General features: G+C 58.6%; 1 protein-coding gene across 1 annotated transcript; it reads left to right on the forward strand.

Moving 5' to 3' along the window:
- The first annotated feature begins 2,269 nt into the window (after nucleotides 1–2,269).
- On the forward strand, nucleotides 2,270–24,531 carry ASIC4 (acid sensing ion channel subunit family member 4). Its single transcript, XM_030324910.2, has 10 exons — nucleotides 2,270–2,886; nucleotides 18,395–18,539; nucleotides 18,635–18,762; nucleotides 18,953–19,115; nucleotides 19,649–19,705; nucleotides 21,723–21,876; nucleotides 23,279–23,370; nucleotides 23,452–23,531; nucleotides 23,858–23,962; nucleotides 24,187–24,531. Exons 1-10 carry the CDS (start codon nucleotides 2,305–2,307, stop codon nucleotides 24,298–24,300), a joined length of 1,620 nt encoding a protein of 539 aa, XP_030180770.2. The 5' UTR covers nucleotides 2,270–2,304; the 3' UTR covers nucleotides 24,301–24,531.
- The last annotated feature ends 467 nt before the right edge of the window (nucleotides 24,532–24,998 follow it).

Consider the following 24,998-nt stretch of genomic DNA (forward strand, 5'->3'; position numbering starts at 1 on the left):
GCCCCAGACTGAAGTAACCTTAAAAAAGCAATTAAATCACCTTAAAAAAAAAAAACCAGTAAAGAAAAATCAATACTAGGAGAAAGGGGAAGAGAGGCTGGGGGAGGAGGAGGTGGGGTGGAAGCACTAGAAGGGTCTAGGAGTCTAGCCGGGAGGGCAGAGCATGGCAGGGGGCTGCCTGGGTAGGGGATAGAGAAAGGGGGATTGTCTGTGGTCACTTGGAGACTCGGAGTGCTAACTCGGCAGCTGCTTCCAGTGCCATCCCCACTTTCCCCTCTGGGAGGCCGCCAGACGCAGCCCTGACCCCAGGGGTCTCATCTTCCCAGCTTGGGGGAGCTGGCTTGTGGGGAAGCCCAGCCGCAGTCCCCCACCCCGCCCCCAGGAAGCTACTTTGATGAGAGGCTGAGGACAACACCGCAGGATGCCAAGCGGGGCCAGGGCAGGGGGCTGGTGGGCTCAGTGCTGGGGCGACGGTGACTGATGGGGCCTGATTTGGTCTCACAGCCAGGGTGGCCCCCGTGGTTCCCTACCCCCACCCCCGGGGTAGCCGCCCGTGGGCCCCTCCTCCGGGCCCAGGCGGGGGGCTGCGACTGGCAGGGCAGGCCTGACGCAGGGGAGGGGTGGCCTCTGGGCAGCGGGTGGACCTCGGGCTCTAATCCCCAGCAGCTGCCGTTTCCCTCAGATCGATTCCCTTCTCACTTTTTTTTCAGCTGCTGGTTCCGCGGCTCGGATCGATGGAGCCGCCTCCCCCGCCCCTCTGAGCTTCCTCTCCCTGCTGCTCATTAGTGCCCCGATTAATCAGCCCCCCCTTTCCTCTGGGGGACAAGTGCTTCCTCCCCCATGAGGGCTCACGTTCTCACGCGGGCCCCCCAGAACACAAGCCGCTCCCTGTGACCACCCCAGCCTGGGAGCACCAAGGTATTTCCTCCTGGGCTGCCCACTGGGGCCCCACCCCTGCCTGCCATACCAACCCACATGCCTGTTCCCCTCGGCAAGACAGCAGCCTCACCAGGGCGCCCCTGCCCTATTCTGCCGGCCACCCCCTGCTTCCGCTTCTGAGATAGTACTCCCCATCCAAGCCCCGCACATTTCTCCTCCCTCCCAAATCCCCATTTGGGCTCTTCCTCTCCCTCCATTCCATACCCTCTCCCCCACCCATCACACCTCCCCCCTGCTCCTTGGCCCGTTCACCCAACACCCTCCCCCACCCACCAGACAGGTGTGGCAAGGGATTTGGGAAGCGTTTGGGGAAGAAAAATGTGGCCACAGATGTTCAAGTCAGCCAGGGTGCCCTCTGTCCCAGACACAGGAATGACTGAGTTTGGGGGCGGGGGAGGGGCGGCCAGCATCCCAGGAGGGGGTGGGGGGGAAGGGGCGGGGAAGGTGGATGTTGAGCTCAGGAGCAAAGGTCCAGGCCAGTCACGAATCTTGGTGGAGTCACCTTTGTCCCCTTGTCTGCCTTGCCTGCCCTCCTCTGCCCTCCCCTCCCTCATTCAAACAAGTGGCTCTCCCAAGGAGTTTCTGGAAGCCGCTGTGACTGGGGTAGTTGGGGGCAGGTGGTGGCCAGGTGCTGGGGTCAGGAGTCACGAGTCAAGAGTCAGGGAGGTGGGGGGGGTGGTGAAGTCGGCTGAGCCTGGGTGTGGTCCCCCAAAAGTGGCAGAATGAGCTGAGGACTCTGGATGCAGATCTCTTCCCTGGGTGGCCTGGGAGTGGGGCCATCTGGGGACCCCGTGAGTGCCTAGGGTGTGACAAGAGTTTGGGGGGGGCAGCCCGACGAGGTTGTTGAAGGCGGGGGCCGGGGATCCCAGTCCTGGGCTGGGGGCTGCCCCCGCCCCTGGCCTGGCTCCTGCCGCCAGTGCCGCCGGTGAAGCGCTGTTGACATGTCCTGAATTATTAAGCACGGGGTGGGCTCCGGAGCACATGCTGAGCGGAGCGGCTGGGGCTGCGCGGCGTGGCGGAGCAGCGCTCACTCCCTCGCTCGCTCGCTCGCTCGCAGGGACACACGCAGGGGCTGACAGCTGTGCTGGTGCTGATAAGGGAAGCCACAAGGAGACGATCGAGGAGAGAGACAAGCAGCAGCAGAGGCAGCAGCAGCAGAGGCAGCACGAGGGCTGCGGAGCTGCTGGGAGTGGGAGTGACTCCCCCACCTCGGGCCCCCACCCTGTCCCTGTCCTCCTCCCGCTTGCCCTGAGTTGAGGAGAGCGGCCGCTGCCACCACCGCCACTCCGGAGGGCACCGGGGGGCTGCCGGCCAGGGAGGGACAGGGGCAGGGAGGCTCTGGCCAGTCCCAGCAGCCGGGGACAGATGCCGATCGAGATTGTGTGCAAAATCAAATTTGCAGAGGAGGATGCGAAACCCAAGGAGAAGGAGGCAGGGGATGAGCAAAGCCTCCTGGGGGCTGCACGGGGGGCAGCAGCCCCCCGGGACCTGGCCACCTTTGCGAGCACCAGCACTCTGCACGGGCTGGGCCGGGCCTGTGGCCCAGGCCCCCATGGACTGCGCAGAACCCTGTGGGCACTGGCCCTACTCACCTCGCTGGCTGCCTTCCTGTACCAGGCGGCTGGCCTGGCCCGGGGCTACCTGACCCGGCCTCACCTGGTGGCAATGGACCCTGCTGCCCCAGCCCCGGTGGCTGGCTTCCCGGCCGTCACCCTCTGCAACATCAACCGCTTCCGGCACTCGGCGCTCAGCGACGCCGACATCTTCCACCTGGCCAATCTGACGGGGCTGCCCCCCAAAGACCGGGACGGGCACCGAGCCGCCGGCCTGCGCTACCCGGAGCCCGACATGGTAGACATCCTCAACCGCACTGGCCACCAGCTTGCCGACATGCTCAAGAGCTGCAACTTCAGCGGGCACCACTGTTCCGCCAGCAACTTCTCTGTGGTGAGTCCTGCCAGCTGGCCCGCCGGGCCTGGGGTGGCCGGAGGCCGGTGGGGGGGTGGGGGGGGAGGTGGCGCGCAGGGGCATCCTCAACAGGGCTCTACAGGGCTTCCCTTCCTTCCGCCACCAGAGGCTGGCCTCGTGTCTCCCCCAAGCCCGGTGTTTCCCTCTCGCTCCCCAGCCGCGGAGCAGGGGACGCTCCTAGGGGCTCACCCTGGCGCTGCTGCGGCCGCTCCTCTTCTCGGCTCTGCTGCTGCTGCAGGGCCCAGGTCTGGGCCCGGGGGGCCCGGAGTGGGCCCCGGGTCCCCGAAGCCGGGAAGCTTGCAGGGAAGGAAGGGATGCACCGTGCCAAGGCCGGGCCGACTGACCCCCACTCATCTCTTGTTCCCTTTTTCCTCTGGATTCTTCTCCCCACTGAATGAGGGTGTTGGGGACTGGTGTCTGGGGGGCTCCAGCAAGAGAGGGACTCAGGGCTGCCTCCTGGGGAGCTGGCCCGACCGGCAGGCTGGATAGAGACGATCTTGATCTTCGTGTACACTGGGTGCCAGTGTCTCTTCTCTGTCTCTGTGTCTCTCATACACACCCCCTTTCACAGACTCCCTCACACATCCCTCTTTCATGCTGCCCCTCCAGCCTCTCTCCCTTTCCCTCCCTCCGTTTCCTGGTTCTTGCTGTTCCCTTGCCCGGCTCTGGCTCTTACACTGAGAATCACTCATTCACTCTTATGTGCATGGCTCACCCTCACTGCAACCCAGCAACACACACACACACACACACACACACACACACACACGCCCCTACCGCTCAGGGACAGTTTTCTGCGCTCCCTCTCTCATACTCAGTGTCCCTGTCACCACACTCACATGCACACCTGCACACCCACACACCGAGAGCTACCCATCTCTATGCCCAGATCCCAGCTCTTACTTAGCTGCTGAGGACGAGGACAGGGTCACACTGTGGATGCCATCCCCTTTGTGATGCCCCCCGCCCATCTATCTTGATCCCTGCGCCCCATGCGGGGACTGCTGGTGCCATCTCTCACATGTGTGTGGACACAGACACACACACACACACACACACACACTCTCATTGAGATCTGGAGTGTCGGCTTGGGCTGCCCTCCCATGCACACCTCCCACAGTCAGGTGTGAGCTCAGGGGGCGTGTCTTGCGTGCTGTCTGTCTGTCTGTCAGTCAGTGCTCCATTCACCCACACTCACAGGGTATCTATTATCCCTGGTGCTAGAGATCCCCGGTGCACGGTTGACTCCCAGCATTGTGTACATGTGTGTTTGCACCCTTGTTACCACTGCCCAGTGCATATGCAAATACGTGGCGCCAACATGGTGCCCACTCCAGCCAGCCTCCAGTGGCCTGCCCCAGGGATGGGGAGGGCGCTTTCCTTCCTCCGGCCCAGGTTCCCATTCGCTCACTCACTGCCTCAGTACAGCAGGAAACGTGCCCCTACTAGTCTCCTCTCACCGCTACCCATGCCTGCAGCCTCTGGGTCCTCCTGCCACTGGGTGTGGGAGCAGTTGTGTAGCAATGGAGGAAGGGGCAGGAAGGAGGGGTCGTCCTGGGTGGGGGGCACTGGGCTTTTGTGTGGCCACACACCCCTCTTCTAGGAAAAATCACTGCTCCCAAATCCGGGACTGCCAGAGTCCTCAAGAAGGAGGTGAGGTGTAGAGAGTGTGCATGTGGACTTTTGGGTCCATGGAGCCCCTCTGTCTGACATCCTCACCCCTCAGAGTTGGGGGGAGGGAGACACAGCCCAGTCCCAGCAGGTGTTGTTGGGGCAGAAATCAATGGGAGCTTTGTGTCCCTGCGCAGGGATGGGGGGGGGGTGGGTAGAAAGGAAAGGGGAAGTGTGTTGAAACCTCAGTGGGAAGGAGGGTGGCGGGGAGGGAGAGATGGGGAAGGGGGGAGTAAGGTGAGGGAAGCAGGGTTTCCTGCCTCGCTCTAGGAAAAGGAGGTGCCCGGAGGATCTGGGAACAGGGAGTCTCTGGGAATCCTGAGGATGGCAAAAGGGGAGGATGGGTGTCCAGCGGGCCCTTTCATACCCTGGGGCTGCAGACAAGAGGGCGACAGAAGTTTGTGGGTCTCAGCTTTGGGGCTGCGGCAGGCCCAAGAAGGGCAGAAGGGCAAAGCAAGCACTGGGGGACAGGAATTCCCCTTTAGAGCCTGCGTTCCCTGTCTCCCACCCAGTCTAGACCCCATATCCCTCTGCCCATCCCCCGTCTGCTGAGCGTAACTCTCCCTTGGACCTGGCCTTCGAGGGCTGAGTCTGCTGCAGATTCACCAGGGTCTGGGAGTGTGGGCTGGGATGGCGGTTCATGCCGCACGGCCGTGGGGAAGATGAGGGTGTACCGCAGGGTGAGATCAGAGAAGGGGCAGGAGATGAACACAAGGGGTCTTTCAGGAGGACACGAGGTCCACAACAGACCCTGCGGTAAGAACACGGAGCTCCTGGTGGGATCGATGGTGGGGAGACGGGTACAGGGATCCGCTGGCAGGGGACCTGCCAGGGTGTGAGTGGTGAGATGGTCAGTGACAAAGACAGGCTTTGGGGAAGGGGCTGGGACGTGTGTTCTGTGGCTTTCCCTGTTTCCTCCTTCCCACTCCCCACTCTGCTGTGACCTTTCCTCCAGAATCCAAGTTAATAAATGTCACATTTTCCAGCCTATTTTTACTCTGGGTAATGTGCCCTCCCCCAGTCCCCTAAGCTGCTGCTTTTGCTTCTGTTACCACTGCAGTCGCTTTCACCCCCACGCTCCCTAATACCCCCTCACCGACTCCCAGTCACTCGCCCAATCAACAGGAGCTCTGAGTGCCTACTGTGTACCTGCTCGGTGGTGCGGGGGGAGAACAAAGAAGGGAAGCCCCAGTCCCCGGTCCCTGTCCTCAGGCAGCCTACACTCTCCTGGTGGAGCAGAGACAGGGACACTCAGAAGCTTAACCAACCACGCGAGAGTTAACCAGCCATGCAGGGTTGATCCTGAGCTGCCAGGATCAATTGCCAAAAGAGGTCCATGGGTAGTAAGAGCCCAGACAGAGAGGCCACTCTGGGCGGAAGAGGGCTGGGAAGGTTCAAGGGGTGAGGCAGGCCTGGGAGGTTTGGAGAGGAGGGGAGAGAGAGGAGAGAGGAAAGAGCTCCTGGGCGGTGGGGGACACTCACCGCTCCACCCATGCTTCCTTCCACCTAGCTTACCCCGTCCCTTCTCCTCTTCCCTTCCCCCTCCTTACTCAGTCTCCTACCCACCCACCCACTCCCACCTCGCCTCCTGCTCTCACCACCTATATGTTCTCTCCCTTCCTCCGATTCCCACCACCATCTGCTCCCCCCACCCTGGTGCTCCGAGCCCCATCCATACTTTCCCCATTGCGGCTTGCTCTCAGCCTGCCCACTTACTCGAAGGCAGAAATCACTCTCTCTCCCTGGGCTTCATCTCTTTAGCTGTAAAATGCAAGGGTGGCTCTAAAATTCAGCTTCTCCTCTCAGCTGGGGAGTGTATGGCGGAGCAGTCAAGTGTGTGGTTTCTGGAGCCGGACCGTCTGGATCTGAACCTCGGCTCTCCCCTCTAAGCTGTGTGGCCTTGGAGAAGTCAAAAAGCTTCCGTGAGCTTTCGTTTCTACATCCAGTAAATGCAATATTAGAACCTAAACAAGGCGGGCAGTTGAGAGGATTAAAAAGATGGCCGAGAAGAACTCAGCACACTGCCTGGCGTGCACATAGTGTGTCCTCCGGAAGAGTCCACAATTGCAAGTGCCACTGCCCCAACTTCCTGCTCTCTTACCTGTCGATTCCCAGCACCGCCCTCGGTTGCCGACCCACATGCAGGCATCTTTGCTATTTGCCGTCTCCTGTCTTTCCCCCCGGTCTTGATCCTCAGGCCCAGCCCCTCCCCTCCCCTGTTATAGCATTCCCGTGTTACCCACCCCTTCCAAATATTCACACGTGTGTGCGTGCGTGCATGCGTGTGCACAGACTCTCTCCAGATCGCTGCTCTCCCACAGAACATCTCTGGGATGACAGAAATGTATCTGTGCTGTCCAACATGAGAGTCACCAGCCACACTGGCCATTGAGCATCTGACATGTGATTCGCGTGACAGAGAAAATGAATTGTTCAATTCAGATAGCCGCACGCGGGTAGTGGCAACCGTAGTGGACAGCACAGTTCTCAGTGGACCCAGGAACTAGGTTCAGACTGCAGGACTGGGCAGGGCTAGGAATTCCAGCCGGGGCCAGAGGATATGGGTGGTAGGTGTCAGCTCTGGCGTCTATGATCTGGGCTGAGGTCCCAGGTTGAGCTGAGAGGATAGGGCCTGGGTCTGGAGACACTGAGGTGTCTGTTGATACCACATGAGCCGATGCACCTTTCTTCCCAGGTGCAGGGCATGACCTCAGTCTTTTCTCTTCCATTCTATTGTCTGGAAAATTGAGGCGTGGGGGAGGTGGAAAATCCTGGAGGAGGCAGGGGTAGGATGCAGCCCCTCTCTGTGGGTCGTCAGGGGTCCAGCCACTCCCTGGAGGGGCAGGTGACCAGGGACGTGTGGGCACTTCACTGTCCCCATTCCCTCTTGGCTCTCAGACTTCCCTCCCCCTCCCAACCCTCCTTCCCCACTCGCTGGTGACTGCCGTGACTATTAATCACTCGCCCTGTTCTCTTCCTCTCTACTAATCAGGCACAATTAGACAAGGCCTCTTCCAGCTGGGCAGTCCCCCTCCCTGCCCTCCTCCCTCCTCTCCCAGCCCCACCCCGGCTGCCAGCCAGGACAGCTCAGAGGCAGGGGGGCAGCATGCATGCGGCCCTCTAGCCCTCCCTGGCTCCCCCATGCCAGATCCTGGCAATCCCCTGCCTTCGATCCCAGCTTCCTCCGAAGCTCACGGCTTCCTCCTAAGCCCGTTGCCTTCCCTGGTGTGGTCAGGGCGGTGCTGATCAGCTCTGCCCTGCCTCCTCGGTTGTGGGAAGGCTACCCCATGAGCGTGACAACTCCATAACTTGGCTGCTGGCTCCTGAGGGCCTGAGGGTTGCCCCCTGCCCCCTCGACTCAGGAACGGACGGGCTTCCCTCTGAGGTTGGCGCAGGCCTCTTACCTACCAGACAAGCTTACCTCTTACCCTCACCCTCTGTCCAGCCCCTCTGCCCTGTCCTCTCTTAAGGCATGAATCTTGAGAACATTTAGTTCAACATCTAGTTCAGGGTTGGCCTGCCTTCAGGAGCCAGGCAGGTCAGGTAGGGGAGGGCACACCTTAGGGAAGGGTGGGGTCTGAGCAGAAGGGAAGATCGCTTATGCCCGAGGGGAGCCGCTGTCCCTCAGCCCCAGCTAACTCACGACCGACCGGGTCGGGGATGCCCAGTGTTTGGGGGTGGGGGCAGGGTCTTCCAATCTGTCCAGGGAAGCCCAAGTCTTGATGATTTGAATAAAAATTTTCCTGACTTTAAGAAATATTTTGAGGGCTACCTACAAGTCACAGCTTGCAGAACCCAGTGTTTGCTCTCCCCACCGCCTGCCCCAGAGCTGGCTGCTGTCCCTCGGGCCCTCCTGGTGGCAGTGCCCTCAGTCTGGCTGCTTCCCATTGGCCAGCAAGTGGAATTGGTGGTGGGGGATTCAAGTGGTGTGGCCAAACACCCAAGGGCGGGGGCTGTTATTGTTGCAGAGGACTGGTCTTCCAGGGCAGCGGGGAGGGCCAGGAGGGACCTGCCCCACCCAGCCCCACTCAGCAGCCCTGTGGCCTCTTCATTAATCAGGAATCAGCCCCGAGCTGGGCTCATTATCAGCTCAGCTTCTTGTGGCACTGCCGGAAGATGCTGATTAGCATTTGAAGAAATGGCCCCAGTAGCCCCCTCCTGTCCTCCCTCTGTCTCCCCTACCCATGCTCCTTGCAGGATTCCCACCCTTGCCCTTTGGATTCCAGGGAGGAATCTTCTCCCTCTTGTGGCTGGCGGCAGGGCTGCCCCTGCCAGTCCCAGGCTGGGGGGCAGAAAGGAACAGCAATGGGTGGCAGGGAGGCAGGGGCATCCCAGGGAGCACTAGGAGGGCTGAGTTTCAGCGCTGCTCAGGTTGAGGCCCCTGAGTCCGTGGGTTCCACTGGGCGGGAGTGAGTGCAGGGTGGAGACAGGGTGGTCAAGGAGAGATGGACAGTCACCCTGGAGAGGGGAGGAGGGCAGCCTCAGGCTGGTGGGTTATCAGCGTTGCCCTGTCGTTCCACGCTCTCTCGGCAATGCCACCTCTGTCTCGTGGAGGGAGTGGGGGGGGAGGCGGTGGACAGCCAGAACCATGGTCAGGAGACCTGAGGGTTAGGGTCTTGGAGCCATCCAGATGAATCCAGATGAATGGGGGTGGGAAGGCAGGAGGAGGACAGAGACAACGAGGGTGGAGAGGAGAAGGTTCAGAGTGCTGTGTGTTTCCAGAAAGGGGTTGGTGGGGGGAGTGTTTGCACTTCTTCCCCCGGCTCCCAAGCTGGGGACCCGCAGCGTTGGAAATCCAACCCCGGGCCCCCTCTAACGTTCACCATGCCCTTGGGACACCCGTTTGGGGTTGGAGGGGGAGCAGTTCCAGAGAGACAGGCATGGGCTGCAGCAGCCGAGGCGGCAGCGAGAGAGTTCAGAGAGGAGCCACGGGATGATTAAGGGGAAATGGAGGACTGATTTAGGAGGAAAGATTAAAGGAGCTAAATCCGTGGCGCTTGGCTCAGCGGTGACTAAGCGTGGACAGGATAATAGCTTACAAATGTGTGAAAGGTGTAAATACCAAATGGGGGGAGGGGAGGCGGCTCGGCAGGCCAGGGGAGCGGGGACAGGGACTGGTCAGGCCCCACGGGGGGGGGGGAACTGGGGACTCCTGGGAGACTGCCCGGTAGGGCTGGCCCCTCTCCAGTGGGGGTGCAGGGGAGGGAAACGGGGTTGGGGCTCCCCAGGTTCCAAGCGGGTTGTCGGGGCGCAGCTTCGCGGGCCCGGTGCTGACCTCCACGTGCCACTCCCTCAACACAGAGGACCTGAGGTTCAAATCCCATCGGAGTCCGTCTGCGCCCCTCGGCCCCAGGCCTTTCCCGCCGCTCCCGGGCCCTCCAGCTGCCCCCAGAGAACTGTTCCCCCGGGCCCCCGCCTTGCCGTCCGGGCTTGCGCCCCCTCGGCCCTCCCCGGCCGCGGCGGGCGGCGGGAGGCGGTGTCTCCCTCCGCGGTGGAAGCCTCTGGCTTCTGCTGTGTGCGGAGGTCACTTTGCCGAGGAGCCAGGAGCCGGGGGAATGCAAATGAGGCAAACCCAGGGAGGAGAGCCGAGGCGCCCGGAGGAGACGGGAGGGAGGGCGCTCGGGCGCGGTGATGGATGCTTGCCCCGCGGGAGGGAGGAGGGGGCGGCGGGGAGCGCGCGGCGGTGGGTGCGGCCCTCGGGGTGCGGGTGAGCCCGGCCCGGATGCCCGGGTGCGTGTGCTGGGGTGGGGGGCGCACACCCACACGCCCACCGCCACCTGCTCAGTCTTGGTCCGGGAACTCCCGCCCGGCCGTGGGTGTGTGCCGCACTGTGTCAACAAAACTCTCTAACGAATAACTTTACATCCAGGGGCGGCAATGTCAGGCAAGGGCTTCGTTACAAATTAAAAATATTCTCGCCTGAAAAACTGCCTTTCTAGGGTTTAAGGCCTAAGTGATAGCTACCTGGGAGCAGGTTTACGGGTTTACCTGCGTGCTGGACACCCTGCGCGCTCCTCTCCCGTGGAAACGCGGCGCACTCCTGGAGTCACCGCATTCTTCTACAGCCCCAAGCTCTCCTGGCTCCCAGAGCGACCTCGGCCTGGAGTCACGCGGCCTTGACCGCCCCCTACTTCTCTTCCACCGCAGCTCACACATTTACATTTGAACAAACACTGCTCCCATTTCCTCCCGGACCTGGGAGCGGGAGCGCTTCGACCTTGGGGAGGAGGTTGCTCTGAAAAGCACCTGGCTGGCTGTGGGGGTGTGGTAGGGGAGGAGGCCAGGCCTGCTTGGGGGGGGGGGGCATTCTCTTCGGTCTGGACCGTGTGGCGGGAACCCAAGCCCTTCCGGTGCCGGTGAGTGAGCTTGCTCCGGGAAGCTCTACCCTCCAACCCCAATCCCCCTGCCGGAGGACTTGTGGGATTCCCGTCACAGCAATAGTCCCAGGCAGTAATGATCTGCCTATACCTGTGATTGTTCTATTTTGTTCCCGGCTGCTGTGCACCTGCCTCATAGTGTAGGTGGCTCGATAAACACGTTTTGAATGAATGAATCCCTTTGCAGCCAGACAGCAAACGCCTTCAGGGCAGAGACTGTCTGTTTTGTTCTCTGAACCATCCCCAGCACCAAGCACAGTGCCTGACACAGTGCACAGCCTCAAAGAATAGTGACGGGTACATAAATGCTGTTTTAACACCTGCCATTTCTTGAGCACCTACTATTTGCCAGTGCTGTGACAGGTGTGTATCATCACACAGTGGATATGAGCACAGGCTTGGGCATCAGACTGCCTGGTACCCTGCTGTGCCATGATATGCGACCCTGGCAGGTTCCCTACCCTCTTTGGGCTTCTAGTATTTTGTCTCTACAATGGGGATAAGAGACCTCTAGTGCAGGGTTTTTGTGGGAATTAAGGAGTGAATTTATATAAAGTGCCCAGGGCCATGCCTGACACAGAGTAAGCACTAAATACATGTTAGATGTTGCTATGATTTATGTATATCATCTCTTACCTCATAACACAGATCCGAGAGGTTCAATGACTGAATCCGAATCCCACAGACAATATAGGCAGGCCTCAGATGTGAACCAGGCTGGGCTGCAGGCCTGTTCATTCGGTGCTGCTTCTCATCCGGTAGGACAGCCGTATCCCTGTGCCGGGGCGGGTGGTTCACTGTGACAGAGCCCCATCCCCTAAGAAACACAGTCTCTCCCAAATTGCTGGGAGAGCCTTTACCAAGGTGCATGGTGCCCTGAGAATGGGACCGGTGGGAATCCAAGATCAAAATGCTACACCAATGTCAAGTATACTTCAATGAGGAAGAAAGAAAGAAAGAAAGAAAGAAAGAAAGAAAGAAAGAAAGAAAGAAAAAGAAACAGCTGCACCATTTGGCAAGAAGTCCCATTCACAAATCTATACCCCATACCATACCCCTTCCCTTATCTTTCTTGAACACCCTACCACACCCCACTCTGAATTTATCTCTAATCCTCATAACTAACTTTAGGAGAAGTTACCACTTCCCTTTCACAGATGCGCAATCCTAGGCTCAGAGAGATTAAATCATGCATCCTTACCCAAGGTTACTTGTCAACGGTTGGTGGCATAGCCAGGATCTGAACCCTGTTCTGTAGGATTCCAAAACACGTGCCCCTTTCCCCATATTATGAAGCTATGATATGTGTATCCATTTCCAGCACCCCCTCCAGTGGTCGATCTCTGCCCTAGGTTTTATTGGTCTCTATGACACTCTTGTTACAAATATTGAGGACTCATGTACATTATTTCACTCTGCAGATGCCTCTTTCATACACTTACAACCGCCCTATGAAATAAGTCAGGCAAGAATTTCTATTTCCACTTGACCGATGAGGAAACTGAGGTCCAGAGAAGTCAATAAATCACTTTACTAGCCAAAGTTACACAAGGCTGTCAGTGGTAGAGCTGAAGCTGACACCAGAGTCTGCTGACTCCTCAGGGTGGGGGGGTTAGAGGAGAGTGTTGGGGCCAGTGGAGGAGAGGGACTGGACTCTGAATTTGCCCCGTCTTCCTATGTGCCCTTGGATATGTACCTTGCCACCCCTCTGTTGTGGCCTTTGCACGATGATGCCCTCTTCCTTCCCCATCGAGGAGGATAGAGAGGCAGGAGCCTTTGAACTTGGACACTTGGGCCACCCCTGAGTGTTGTTTCAAGAGCTGTTCAGCCTGGGGTGTTACTCACAGTCCAGAATGGATGAAGATGCACCCACTTCCACTGGCCACCCCCATGGACTCCAGGGCACCACAGGGTTAAAGGGAATTCATTCCAGAGGCCTGAGTGAGAGGCCCAGGCCTGGACCACATCAGGGGAGGGCTGACGGAATGTGGGGCAGGAGGAAGCTCTTATGGAAAAGTTGGGGGGGAGGCGCCAGGGCCTTACCAGAGGCAGGGTGCCCAGAAGGCAGTGGAGATAAAAGCCTAGGCTGCAGATTAGCTCTGGGATTAGCCCAGCCTTGGCTGCTTGGCTTCTTATCTCCTGGAGGCCCCTGGCCCTCTCCCCCACAGCTCTGAGCCCTGGCCCCGCTAATTGCCTGTTAACCCCGTGGGCTCCGTGACTGCAGGGAGGATGAGGGGTGGGGAGGGCTGGGGGTGCACGCAAGCCAGCCAAGGAGAGCTTTCCTGGGGGAAATGGCAGCTGTGGGTAGATGGAACCCAAGAGGCTGTGAGGAGCCACTGCTCAGAGTAGGGAGCTCAGAGAGGACAGATCCCTCCCAACCTCTGATGTTGTCCGGGGCAGACCTGGAGGAGGGGGCAGGGAGAAGGAGAGGGGGGCATGCCCCGGGAAGGGTTCCTGGCTTGGCAGCAGCAGTCTCAGGCCCAGGGGAGAGTCTAGTAGGAAGATAAGAGATGGGGACTGGACACCTCGGCTAGGATAAACAGACTGCAGATGCAGAGGGCAAAGGAAAGGAAAGGACAGGGCGCAGCCAGGCCAATGGGAGAGGAAGACAGAGGCCAGGGGGATGGGCTGGCTGACAGAGGGCAAGGGACCGAGAAACAGAGGCCAGATGGATAATTTATCAGATGCTGAGGACAGGCAGGCCAGGAGAATAGAGAAGGGCCGTGAGACACAGAGATCAGAGGGACAGACACCAGGGAGTCAGACTCGGGCCAGGGTCCAGGCCAAGAAAGGGTGGGCTGGTCTGAGAGGGACAGGCGGAGGGCTGGCCAAAAGGAAAAGAAAGGTAATGGAAGGGTCCAAGGGTCCACACGCAGCACAGACAGATTCCCGTCTAGAAGCTTATTCAGCCCGGGGCCAGAGGGATTCTGGGAGGCCATGTGCTCAGCCTAGGGTCAGGAGGGCGGACCCAGGAGCTAAGGCAGAAAGCGAGGCGGGGGGGGGGGGGGGGGGGTGGGGGGGGTGGGATACAGACCAAAGGCAGAGGTAGGGGTCTGAGGTGGGAGGGGTCTGAGATGGGAGATACAGAGGTAGGGGTCTGAGCCTCTAAGGCTGAGGGCTGGTAGTGGGTCATTTGGAGACAGACCCTCGGCCCACTCCGGCACATCCTAGCCTAGCACCTGCCCCTTTCCGCCGCGGGGCCCTGGACTCTCCTGTATGCATTCCCTCCTTCTGGGCCAGTCCATGGGGAAGAAAGCAGTGACCAGCCTGGGGGACCTTGAGGCAGAGCGGCCGTGCCGTCTCCATGGAAGAGGCTGTGGGCTGTGCCGCCACCAGGGTTCTGCCACTTAGGAGCTGGCAGTTCCACCCGCCGCTGCCTGCCTGGCCCGGGGACCGTCTCCGGGGCAACGCTCTGCTCTGCCCAGCGGTCGGGCCTGACCCGGGCTGTGCAAGTGGCCCGGCCCTGCCAGTCTGGCCTGTCCCTTCCCTGCAGAGTATATCCATCAGACCCGGAGCACGTCCACCCACCGCCACCCCCACTCTGCACAACCCCCTCGAGGGCAGGGGTGCCAGGTAACCACCCCCCCTCCAAAGCCATTGTAGTCAAAGTCTTCCTGGTTACCCTTGCCCCGCACGGGGCCCAGGCTCAGTGTCATGCAGAATGGTCTGTGTGTACTTACTGGAGGTATTGAAAGGGAGGCTGCCCAAGGCCCGCCCAGGGTCAGGAGCCTACCAGAGTCATTTAGTCACCGGATACGCACCCGCCAGGTGTTTTATAAGGGCTAATTCTGCTTTGGCACTGGGCTCAGTTCCGTTTGGATCTCTTGTCGTTTACTGGCTGTGTGCCTTTAGTCAACTCACTTTCCCTCCCTGGGCTTCCTCACCATTAAATGGGGGCAACGATACTCTCCTCGTGTGGTTTTCCGGAAGGCAAAGGAGAGCCCTTCTCAAAGGAGAAAATAAATCAAAAGCACCATAGTGCAAGACTTTTGGTAGGGTTCACCTGGCACTCCGTCCCTCCACCTCACACCTTCTACGAGTTGTACTGGGGTCTACGCATGCCGAAATGGGCTCTGAGCCTCTCAGCTGCGGGGAGTCCACAGTCCTTTGGGTTGGGTCAGGCTGAGCTGTGGAGAGGCCATGACGGTTCCTGGTGATCAGGGGGAGCCACCGGGGCGGTGCTGCACATCGGGGGTGGGGGGTAGCTCACTAAACCTAAACGGGTCCCCCATACAGTCCACGCCTTGTTTAGCCTCTCAGCTGGAGCATACACTCAAACCAGCTGCATCAGCAAGAGCTGATTCCAGCATCTTCTTGGCCCGAAGGAGGAAGAGGGTGGCTGCCTTGAGATTTGAGTCAAATACTTATGTATTCTCCCCATCTACCCTTCCCACACCCCTGGGGACCCAGGAATCTTGCACCAAGCCCCTCTCCGGGTTCCCCTCCTTCCAGTAACACGTTGTCAGAGCAGAGCGCAGACCTAAAGTGGAGCTGTCCTACAGGACTCTCACCCGTTCATTTCGGGCCTTTCTACTTGAAGTTGGTCCACGTGCCAGTGGTTGTTAGAAATGCAGAATCTCCGTCTTGTCCCCCTCCCCTTGCCAACACACACGACTGAACCAGAAACTGCATTTTAACAAGGTCCCCAGGTGCTTTGTGTACAATACAGTTTGAGAAGCACTGATCTTGGAGACCTTCGTAAATCAACCCATCTCTCTGAGCCTCAACTTCCCCATCTGATAGAGGGGGATGTGAGGATTCCATTGGAAAGAGCACGTTAAGCATTCAGTCAGTGCCTGGGCACAGCGAATGCTCTGGGACTGTCAGCCATGCCTACTCTTGCCCCACAGATAGACGTGCAGCATGGAGTGGACAAGGCTGATACAGACAGGGTCAAGGACTGGAACCCAGAAATTGGTCAGGGGGAGAAGCAGGAGGGAGGGACAATGAACTGAGGGGCAGCAGATCTGGAGAACAAAGAATGAGGAAGGTGTGGGGCGCCTGGGTGGCTCAGCCTCTTGATTTCAGCTCAGGTCATGATTTCATGGTTCGTGAGTTCGAGCCCCACGTTGGGCTCTGCACTTACAGTGCAGAGACTGCTTGGGATTCTCTGTCTCCCTCTGTCTCTGCCCCTGCTCATGCCCCACCCTTCACTCACTCAAATAAACGTTAAAAAAATGAAAGGCTTAGAAACAGGTAATCCCTGACCCCTTACCCCAAAAGAGAGGGTTAGCTTTCCAAAAAAAAAAAAAAAAAGCAAGGAAGATGTACGGAAGTGGAATGGAAGGGAAGGAGGAAGTGGTGGGGGAGGGGACAGACGGGTGTTAAATCACTCACCTCTCTCATTTCTCACCTGTCTCATTTCAGCTGGTGGGACTGAGAGGGAGCTGGGGCTTGGGTTGGCAGGTGGCAGCTGTGGGTTGTGGGAACAGCTCAAGTCTTGCATCCAGATGAATTCCGCCTCTCCTACCGACTAGTTGACTGGTTGTGTGGCCTTGAGCAAGTCACATCACCTCTCTGAGCTGCAGTTTCCTGGTCTATAAAAGCCAAGTAATTTAAATCTATCCATATCAGAGTTGCTGAGTGCATGAAATGGGGGTGGGGGGTGGGAGTGGATGTAGCCATGATTTGTAAATTGCAAGGTGCTTGTTAGACACGTGTTTGTTTGAGGATCCGCAGGCAGGATATTTGGGTGACAGAAGACCTAACCCTGCTCCCCAGACGATGGTGCCCCAGGCCCCCAGTTCTTAGAAATCATCCTTCCTGCTGCCCACAACCCAGCCCCTCTCCCTTCTACACCCTTTCTCTGAAGCTAGGCATTTAGGATATCTTTTCCCCAACACCGCCCAAGCCTTTTCTCCCAGCTTTTACCAGCTGGAAATGTTTCCAAGGAGAGGGGAGAGGGAGCACGAGAGTGATTGAGGGCACTGACCCCTTGCCCCCAGGGAAGGTGCTGCCTGTGATGGGTTTGACCCGGGGGCTCGTCTCTGTGGGGTGAGCCTGGCAGCGGGGCACCTGCCTCCGCCTCTCTCTTGACCCCCGCTCCCCAGCTGCTGCGCAACGACCCCATCGCAGCTCCTGGCCGGCGGGGCTTCGGCATCCATCTCTGGGACGCCAGCGCCATCTGGTGTCCATTCTTGGGAACCCTCCGTAGTGGAAAAGAGCTTCGTTCCGTGCGGCAGTAACTGCTTATAAGCCTTCCTCCTGCTGGCCGCTGGGCCAGTGCTGGGGACACCAGACAAACCCACTGCTCCTGTGCAGCATAAACCTCAGTGGGGGAGATGTTGACACGGAACAAGGAGACAACCAGATAAACAAGATAATCTCAGGTCTTGGTATACACTGAGCAAACCGATGAACACCTGCGGAGGATCACCCTAAGTGTGTGTGTGGTATATGTGCGTGTGTCTGAAGAGGAGACACTTGGGGCACCTGGGTGGCTCAGTCGGTTAAGCATCCGACCTCGGCTCAGGTCATGCTCTCACAGTTCGTGGGTTCGAGCCCCGCGTCCGGCTCCGTGCTGAAAGCTCAGAGTCTGGAGCCTGTTTCAGATTCTATGTCTCCCTCTCTCTCCCTGCCCCTCCCCTGTTCACGCTCTGTCTCTGTCTCAAAAGTAAATAAACATTAAAAAAAAATGAAGAGGGGGGCACTTAAGCTGAGACTTAAAGACAGCTAACCATGCCAAAGGTGGGGGGAGGCGGCATTCCAGGAGGGAGAAATAAATGAACAAAGACCAGAGGAAGGAAAGGTGCTCCATAGGTTTGAATTTGTCACTGAGATCTGGGGGTAGAGTGGCAGGAGAGGTCATGACACATGGAGGTTTTTCAGGCTAGGGAAGGAGTTTGGCTTTATCCTCTGGGAAATGTTGGGCTCCAAGCCAGCAGGGGACTCAATTGGATCCCTGTACTTTACAATGGGCACTCTGGCTGCTGTGTGTGTGTGGGGGGGGGGGTGCCAGGAGCGAGAGGCAAGGATGGCTGAAGGCAGACCAGTTAGGAGCCCGGAGCGAGGTGGGAGATGCTGGTGAAAGAGGGGACACAAGATGGAATGAAAGTGTTTGGATTCCAAATAGATTTCAGGAGTAGAGTTGCCCAGCGCAGATTCTGGATTGAATGTAGGAGTGAAGGAGAGGGAAAAAGTCAGAGATTCTGACTTGAGAAATGGGGTAGATGGTGGGGCCCTTAAATCAGAGGGACGGAGCACAGAAGATCGCAAGAGTTCTGCTATTGATACGCTAAGCTGGAGATGTCTTTTAATCAGCTAAGAGAGGATGTCAGTGGAAAACATAGAGCTTAGGGAAGAGGCTGGGCTGTAGAGTGGTTGCTGTTGGACAGCGATGTCCAGGCAGGTGGGCGCTCTCACAGGACAGGGAGCCTTGAGCTGCAGGAATTGTCTTAGCTTCACCTCCTCTCTTCCTCTCTCTCACCCCCCTGCCCCAGGTGTATACTCGCTATGGGAAGTGTTATACCTTTAACGCGGATCCACAGAGTTCACTGCCCAGTCGGGCTGGGGGCATGGGCAGTGGCCTGGAGATCATGTTGGACATCCAGCAGGAGGAATACCTGCCCATCTGGAGAGAGACAAGTATGCAGGGAAAGGGACAGGGACCGATTTGGGGGCTCCAGCCTGGGCCCTCTGCCTGGGAGGGGTTTCCAAAGGTCCGCATCTCCACTGTGCAGATGAGACATCGTTTGAGGCCGGCATCCGAGTGCAGATCCATAGCCAAGAGGAGCCACCCTACATCCACCAGTTGGGCTTTGGCGTGTCCCCAGGCTTCCAAACCTTCGTGTCCTGCCAGGAACAGCGGGTGAGCACCTCCAGCTGGGCCCTGGATTGGACACTGGGCAGGGTCTTTGGGCCCAGAGGGGATGCTGACCAGACCTACCCTCCAGAAGCTCACAGGCCACCGGGCCACCCATGGACTTTGCTGAGGTTGTGGGCAATGGAAGGCCAGGTGGGCCTTTTGGGCATGACCCCATTATGCACCCCCTCTGCAGCTGACCTATCTGCCCCAGCCCTGGGGCAACTGCCGGGCAGAGAGCGGGCTCAGGGAGCCTGAGCTTCAGGGCTACTCAGCCTACAGCGTGTCTGCCTGCCGGCTGCGCTGTGAAAAGGAGGCCGTGCTTCAGCGCTGCCACTGCCGGATGGTGCACATGCCAGGTGGGCACCCTCCCCTCCCGTGCCACCCTCCGTGCCACCCTGCCAGGCTCCAGAACCTCCAGGGGCAGAACACTGCTAATGTGCACGAGCAAGTGCATGTGTGCAACAACATGTGTGTGTGTCGACACTCACGTGAGTGTATGCGTATGTGTTTGGGACTTCATAAATGTTTTCACGTATGCATATGGCAATGCACGCATGCATGTTTGTGGGCTGGTTGATGCGCACTTCTGCATACGTGGGCTTGCGTACATTTGGGCTTGTGTATTTGAGGCGGTTGTGTGCATGTGCTGGTACACAAGCGTACAGATGTGTGTGCATGTGTGTATGCAGGCAACGTGCATCCGTTTGATGCACATATGCATGTGTACATTTTCAGGCGTACATGCACGAGCATGTATACGCTCGTGCATGTACAGGGATGTGCAAACATGTACGTCTGTGCGCGTGCATGTGTGTGCCCGCATTTGGGAGCGTGGTGGGGGAGAGGGGGTGGAACCATAGACTCCAGGAATAATCTTCTCTCCTTTCAGGCAATGAGACCATCTGCCCGCCAAATATCTACATCGAGTGTGCCGACCACACACTGGGTCCGTGCTGCCTTCTCCCCTCCCCTGCCTCTCCGTCGCCTCCCTCTTCACCCCCCCCCCCCGTCTGCTGTTCTCCTCATTGCCTTGGCCCCCTTCCTCCTATTCTCTCCCTGGACACTCCCTCCAGGGTTGAGCCTTATCCCATACCTCCAGGGGGTCTGAGGACTTTGCAGGTGTGGACACTTGGGTAAGTGGAGGTAGAAGGGTAGGGGTTGCAGAAAAACCAGGACTGGGAGTGAAGGGTTGGGCTTCTGTTGTGGCTCCACCAACGAGCTCACCCTCTCTGGGGAAGCGAAATGACTTCTCTCTTGGTCTGAGGAAAGATGCGCTGCTATCAGTGTGGGTAAGGCAAAGCCCATCTGGCCATAGGTCTCACTTGGGCTGCGATTCACTCATTCTTTCATCCATCGATCCATCCATCCATTCATTCCTCTGCAGATGGTGGCAGCCTGGGCTGGTGCTGGAGGTGAGAGTGGGAACGAGAGGCCGCCCTCATGGAGCAGGGCTGTGGGCAGGCACCGTGCTGGCACAGGCACAGCCTTAGTCCTTGGATAGGGGAAACGGGGGTGCTACAAGGCCCCAGGGATGGGCGTGCAGCTCCACCTGGGAAGGCAGGACGATCCTTGGAGGAGGTGATAGATTGATTAGCTGAGATTTGAAGGGTGTGGAAGAGTCAGCCTGGTGAAAAGGGGGGAACGTGTTCTACGCAGTGGGAACAGTTCAGTGCTAAACATCTGTAGCCGGAAAGAGAGTTGGGAGGGGAATCACGGAAAGGTCAGTGTGGCCCGAGGGCAGAGAACACAGGAGGTGGCGGGGGGGGGGGGGGCGGGCAAGACTGGAAGAGGCTCTGGGAAGCCAACAATGGCTTAAAGCAAGGCAAGAATGCCATCTGATGTTATCAAGGTGACTCTGATTAGCTGTGGAGAAGGGATGGTGGAAGTTAAGACCAGAAGCAGAGCAAGCAGTCAGGTGAACACTGCAGTAATCCAGATGATGGGGCCCCCAGGGAGGGAGAGACATGACAGGAAGTGGAACTGAGACCTTCTCTGTCCCAACGCATTCCAACTGCGTCGGCCAAAGGGGCAGTGGGAGAGTGTTTAATGAAGGGGCAGATGTGTGAGCAGGGACTTTAGTTGTCCAGAATTTTGGGGTGTACTGTTAGGCAATGGGGAGCCACTGAAAGTTCTAGAGAGGTATTGGGATGATAAGGAGTGAATGCCATTTGCTGCTTTACAGGGTAAAGGAAGGGAGCGCCTCTGGGGCCCAGGCAGAGATGTGTGGCTGTCCCAGAGGACGGGAACTCCAGCCACAAGAGGGGGAAGCAGTCTCAGCCAACCAATGGCCTGGCGGTGAGGAAGCTGGGGAAAGAAATATCCTGGCATCTCTCCCCTCCTTGCTCTCTGACCCTGCTGGGGCCTCCCACTGGCCAAACCCAACCCAAAGCCAGAAGACAAGGGAGTCTAGGTAATGCATTTGGCAGAGAGACCTGCCTCCTGGACACAGAGAAAAGTGGAGGAGAGTGGAGAGTGGATCTGAAGGGGGGAACAAAGAAAATCCAGCATATGAAACATAGCATCTGTCCTTCTGCCCATCTGTCCACCCATCCACCCACTCATCCATCTGCATATGTGAAAACATGCATATAATCCCATTCATCCGGCATCCTCTCCAAGCCCCGTGTGTGTCTGAGATCTCGTGTGAATGGCTCTGACGGATGTCCTCCGTCTTGCACCATGAGGACTCCTCAGCCCCAAAGGGCTAGGACACAGAAAGATAAGCCTGTAGGAGGGTGCTGGGGGGTTCTGCCCTCACCCACTTTCTTAGGTGGTCTGAAGCTGGTCCAGGAAGGAACCCCCAGCCAGTCCCCCTTAGGCAGTGCCAGGGTGGCCAGTAGAGGCCCTCAGTGAGGACCTGCCTGCCTCAGGACAGCCCCTATGCCTTCTCCCTGCAGCCAGTGGGCCTCTGGGCCACCTGCCCCCCCCCCCCCGCCACTGCAGTTGGTACCTCTGTGTTGCAGACTCCTTGGGTGGGGGCACCGAGGGCCCGTGTTTCTGCCCTACTCCCTGCAACCTGACCCGCTACGGGAAAGAAATCTCCATGGTCAGGATCCCCAACAGGGGCTCAGCCCGGTACCTGGCAAGGAAGTACAACCGCAACGAAACCTACATACGGTATGTGTGTGTGTGCGTGTGTGTGTGTGCGTGTGTGTGTGTGCGTGTGTGTGTGTGTGTGTGTGTGTGTCTTTAGTAGAGGCCACCTGCAACAGGCGTGGTCCATGATGGAGACTGGGAGTGGGCGGTATCTTTCTTACTAATGAGTCTTCTGCCAGGAATGCCTTTCACGATCCCTTTCTTCTAATTAATCCCTACCCATCCCCCAAGTCACATCCTGTGTCCCCACCTCCATGGATGCCCTTCTTGATCCAAACGCCTTTCTTCTGAGCCCCCACAGCACTCTGTACCTCTCTCGGTCATTGCACTTAATGGTTGTTTTACAGCCCTCTGCTTGTGTCTCCCCAACCCCCGCTCCCCGCCCCTCCCCCCCAGCAACCTGGGAGCCATTAAATGCACATGGAGAGAATGCTGTGCCAAGGGAGAGGGACAAGGTGGCCTTCAGGAGAGGCCTCATTGAGTCTTGGGTCTGGTCCCCTGCAGTCAATCTACAAAGGCTGAACATCCTGTGGGTGCCAGGGTGCCAGGGTGTGGGTCCTGCGGGGACAGAGGTGATTACACCACAAAGCTCCTGCCACAATTTGTGGGTGAGGCCACGTTTGATAGTGAGGTGCTGATCGTCAGGCCTCCGCTGAGATTAACGGGTGGGGCAGGTGAAGCAGGGAAGGCATGTGTGGGGCCTCTGAGGACCCTGGGTGTGTGACAGGAGGAGACAGGGTGGGGGAGAGGCATCCCAACTAGAGAACTGTGGGATCATATACAGACCAGCCTGAGCAGTGGGGAGGCTGTGTGGAGAGAAGCAGATAAGAAAGAAGTCTGGATAAGAAGGTGCAGATCACAGGCAGTCTTGGAAGTCTGGAAAAAGAATTTTGGGGTGTACTGTTAGGCAAAGGGGAGCCACTGAAAGTTCTAGAGAGGTATTGGGATGATACAGAGTGAATGCCATTTGCTGTCTTACAGAAGGCAGGAGGGTCTCCTTCAGGCCCAGGAGGTTTCTGTTTGTTTGTTTTTATTTTTGTTTTCCTTGTTTTAATGTTTAATTTTGAGAGAGAGTGCACGAGAGGGGGAGGTGCAGAGAGGGGGTGGGGTCGGCAGATCCAAAGCGGGCTCCACACTGATAGCAGACAGCCCGATGTGGGGCTCAAACTCATGAACTGTGAGATCATGACCTGAGCTGAAGCCAGACACTCGACCGACTGAGCCACCCAGGTGCCCCCAGGCCCAGGAGTTTCATTTTGCTCTCCCAGGCCCTTGGCTAACCCTCAAAATATGAAGCAGACATGCATCTGGGACTGTCTTCCCTCACAGCCTTTGGGAGTCTGAGGGTGGTCACCAGCTTCTTGGTGCAGGGGACTCAGATCAGGATGGCCCCACAGGGACACCCTGCTTCCTGTCTCCACAGGGAGAACTTCTTGGTCCTTGATGTCTTTTTTGAAGCCCTGACCTCCGAGGCCATGGAGCAGCGAGCGGCCTACGGCCTGTCAGCCCTACTGGGTGAGACGAGGCCCTGACCCAGATTCCATGGGGGCGGATGAGCCCAGCCTGTGCCTCTGACCCTGCTCTTGTGCGCCCCAGGAGACCTCGGGGGACAGATGGGCCTATTCATCGGGGCCAGCATCCTCACCCTGCTGGAGATCCTGGACTACATCTATGAGGCAAGGGATGGGGGCCTGGTGGGGGCCACCCAGAGGGGGCATGGAGGGTGGGAGGAGGGGCTGTGGGAAAAGCAGGGGGCAGTACAGTCTTCCTGGTGCAGCTGGCTTGACTGCAAAGCCAGGGTTCTTGGCCAGGGTCTCCTGACTGGCTGAAAGGCCGGGGGGTGCTGAGGAGTCAGGAGAAGGGGATGGGTGGGGAGGACTGGGGAGTCCTAATGGGGGTTTGCTGGGGCAGTAAGTCCTACAAGGTGGGCCTGGTGAGGCCTGCCCTTCTCCTCTACCAAGTTTCCTGAGCCCGCTGCTGTCCCCTCACTCTGAACCCCAAGGTGTCCTGGGACCGACTGAAGCGGGTGTGGCGTCGTCCCAAGACCCCCCTGCGGACCTCCACTGGGGGCATCTCCACCCTGGGGCTGCAGGAGCTGAAGGAGCAGGTGAGGGTGAGCTCTGCGGAGTGCAGCCGGTGCCCTCTCCCGGGACTGAAGGCCTCGGCAACTTCTGAACTAGCCTGCCCAAGCTCTTCCTGGGTTCCCTGGAAGCCCCTACCCTAGGGGGCGAGGAAAGGCTGGCTGCTGCAGGGTGGGGGTGGGGGGTGGGGCGGCGGGGCATGGGGGCAGGGCTTGCATTCTCCACGTCCCGCTCCCTCTTTACCTTGCAGAGTCCATGCCCAAGCCGGGGCTGTGCTGAGGGTGGGGGAGCCAGCGGCCTGCTCCCCAACCACCACCACCCTCCTGGTCCCCGAGGAGGCCTCTTTGAAGACTTTGCTTGCTAGGATGGTGCTGTGTCTAAAAAGACCCAGGAGTCTGGGACCCCTCCCAGGATCCCCAACAGTCTCCTCCTGATCCTGGGACACAAGGCCAGGGGGTGACCCAAGGGGAGGGGGAGAGGGCGGTGCTCACTGGGAGGGTGGGGACTCAGTTCACCAGCTCTGGTGCCAGCTGCTTTGCACAAGGGTCCTTCTTGTCCACACCTCCCACCCCCAGGCTGGTGCCCAGGGAGGGCTGGAGGGGAGGGAAGGAAAGGAGAGAGGGAGATGGAAGAAGGGGCCCACCCAGCAGGGGTGGAACCCCCTGTACATTTGTATATATTTAGGGAGGACAGGGTGGGGGTGGGGATACAGAAGTAGAAGCAGGGTGGGGCTATGGGGGTGGGTGATTCAGGGACAGCCAGGGTCCCAGCCCTAGAATGTCAGCAGGAGAGGGAGAACCCCCAGGACTCAGGAGGGCTGGGCTGGTCCTACTTCCTGTCCCTCTCCAGGCCCAGCTCCCCTTTTTGCAGGGGGACTGGGTGGCCCAGCAGGCCTGGCTTAGCTCCCAATTTCCCCTGCCCCCACCCCGCCTTCGGAGTCCCCTCCACAGGGAGCAGGCTGACCTATCAGACCTTGGCTGAGTTTGGGGGTGGGGAAGGGAGCCTTCCTGAATGGCCTCTCTGCCTCCAGTCTGGTTTTATAAGTGCTGACGAAACTGAGAA

Source organism: Lynx canadensis, chromosome C1, assembly GCF_007474595.2.
Source record: "Lynx canadensis isolate LIC74 chromosome C1, mLynCan4.pri.v2, whole genome shotgun sequence".
Classification (NCBI taxonomy): Eukaryota; Metazoa; Chordata; class Mammalia; order Carnivora; family Felidae; genus Lynx; species Lynx canadensis.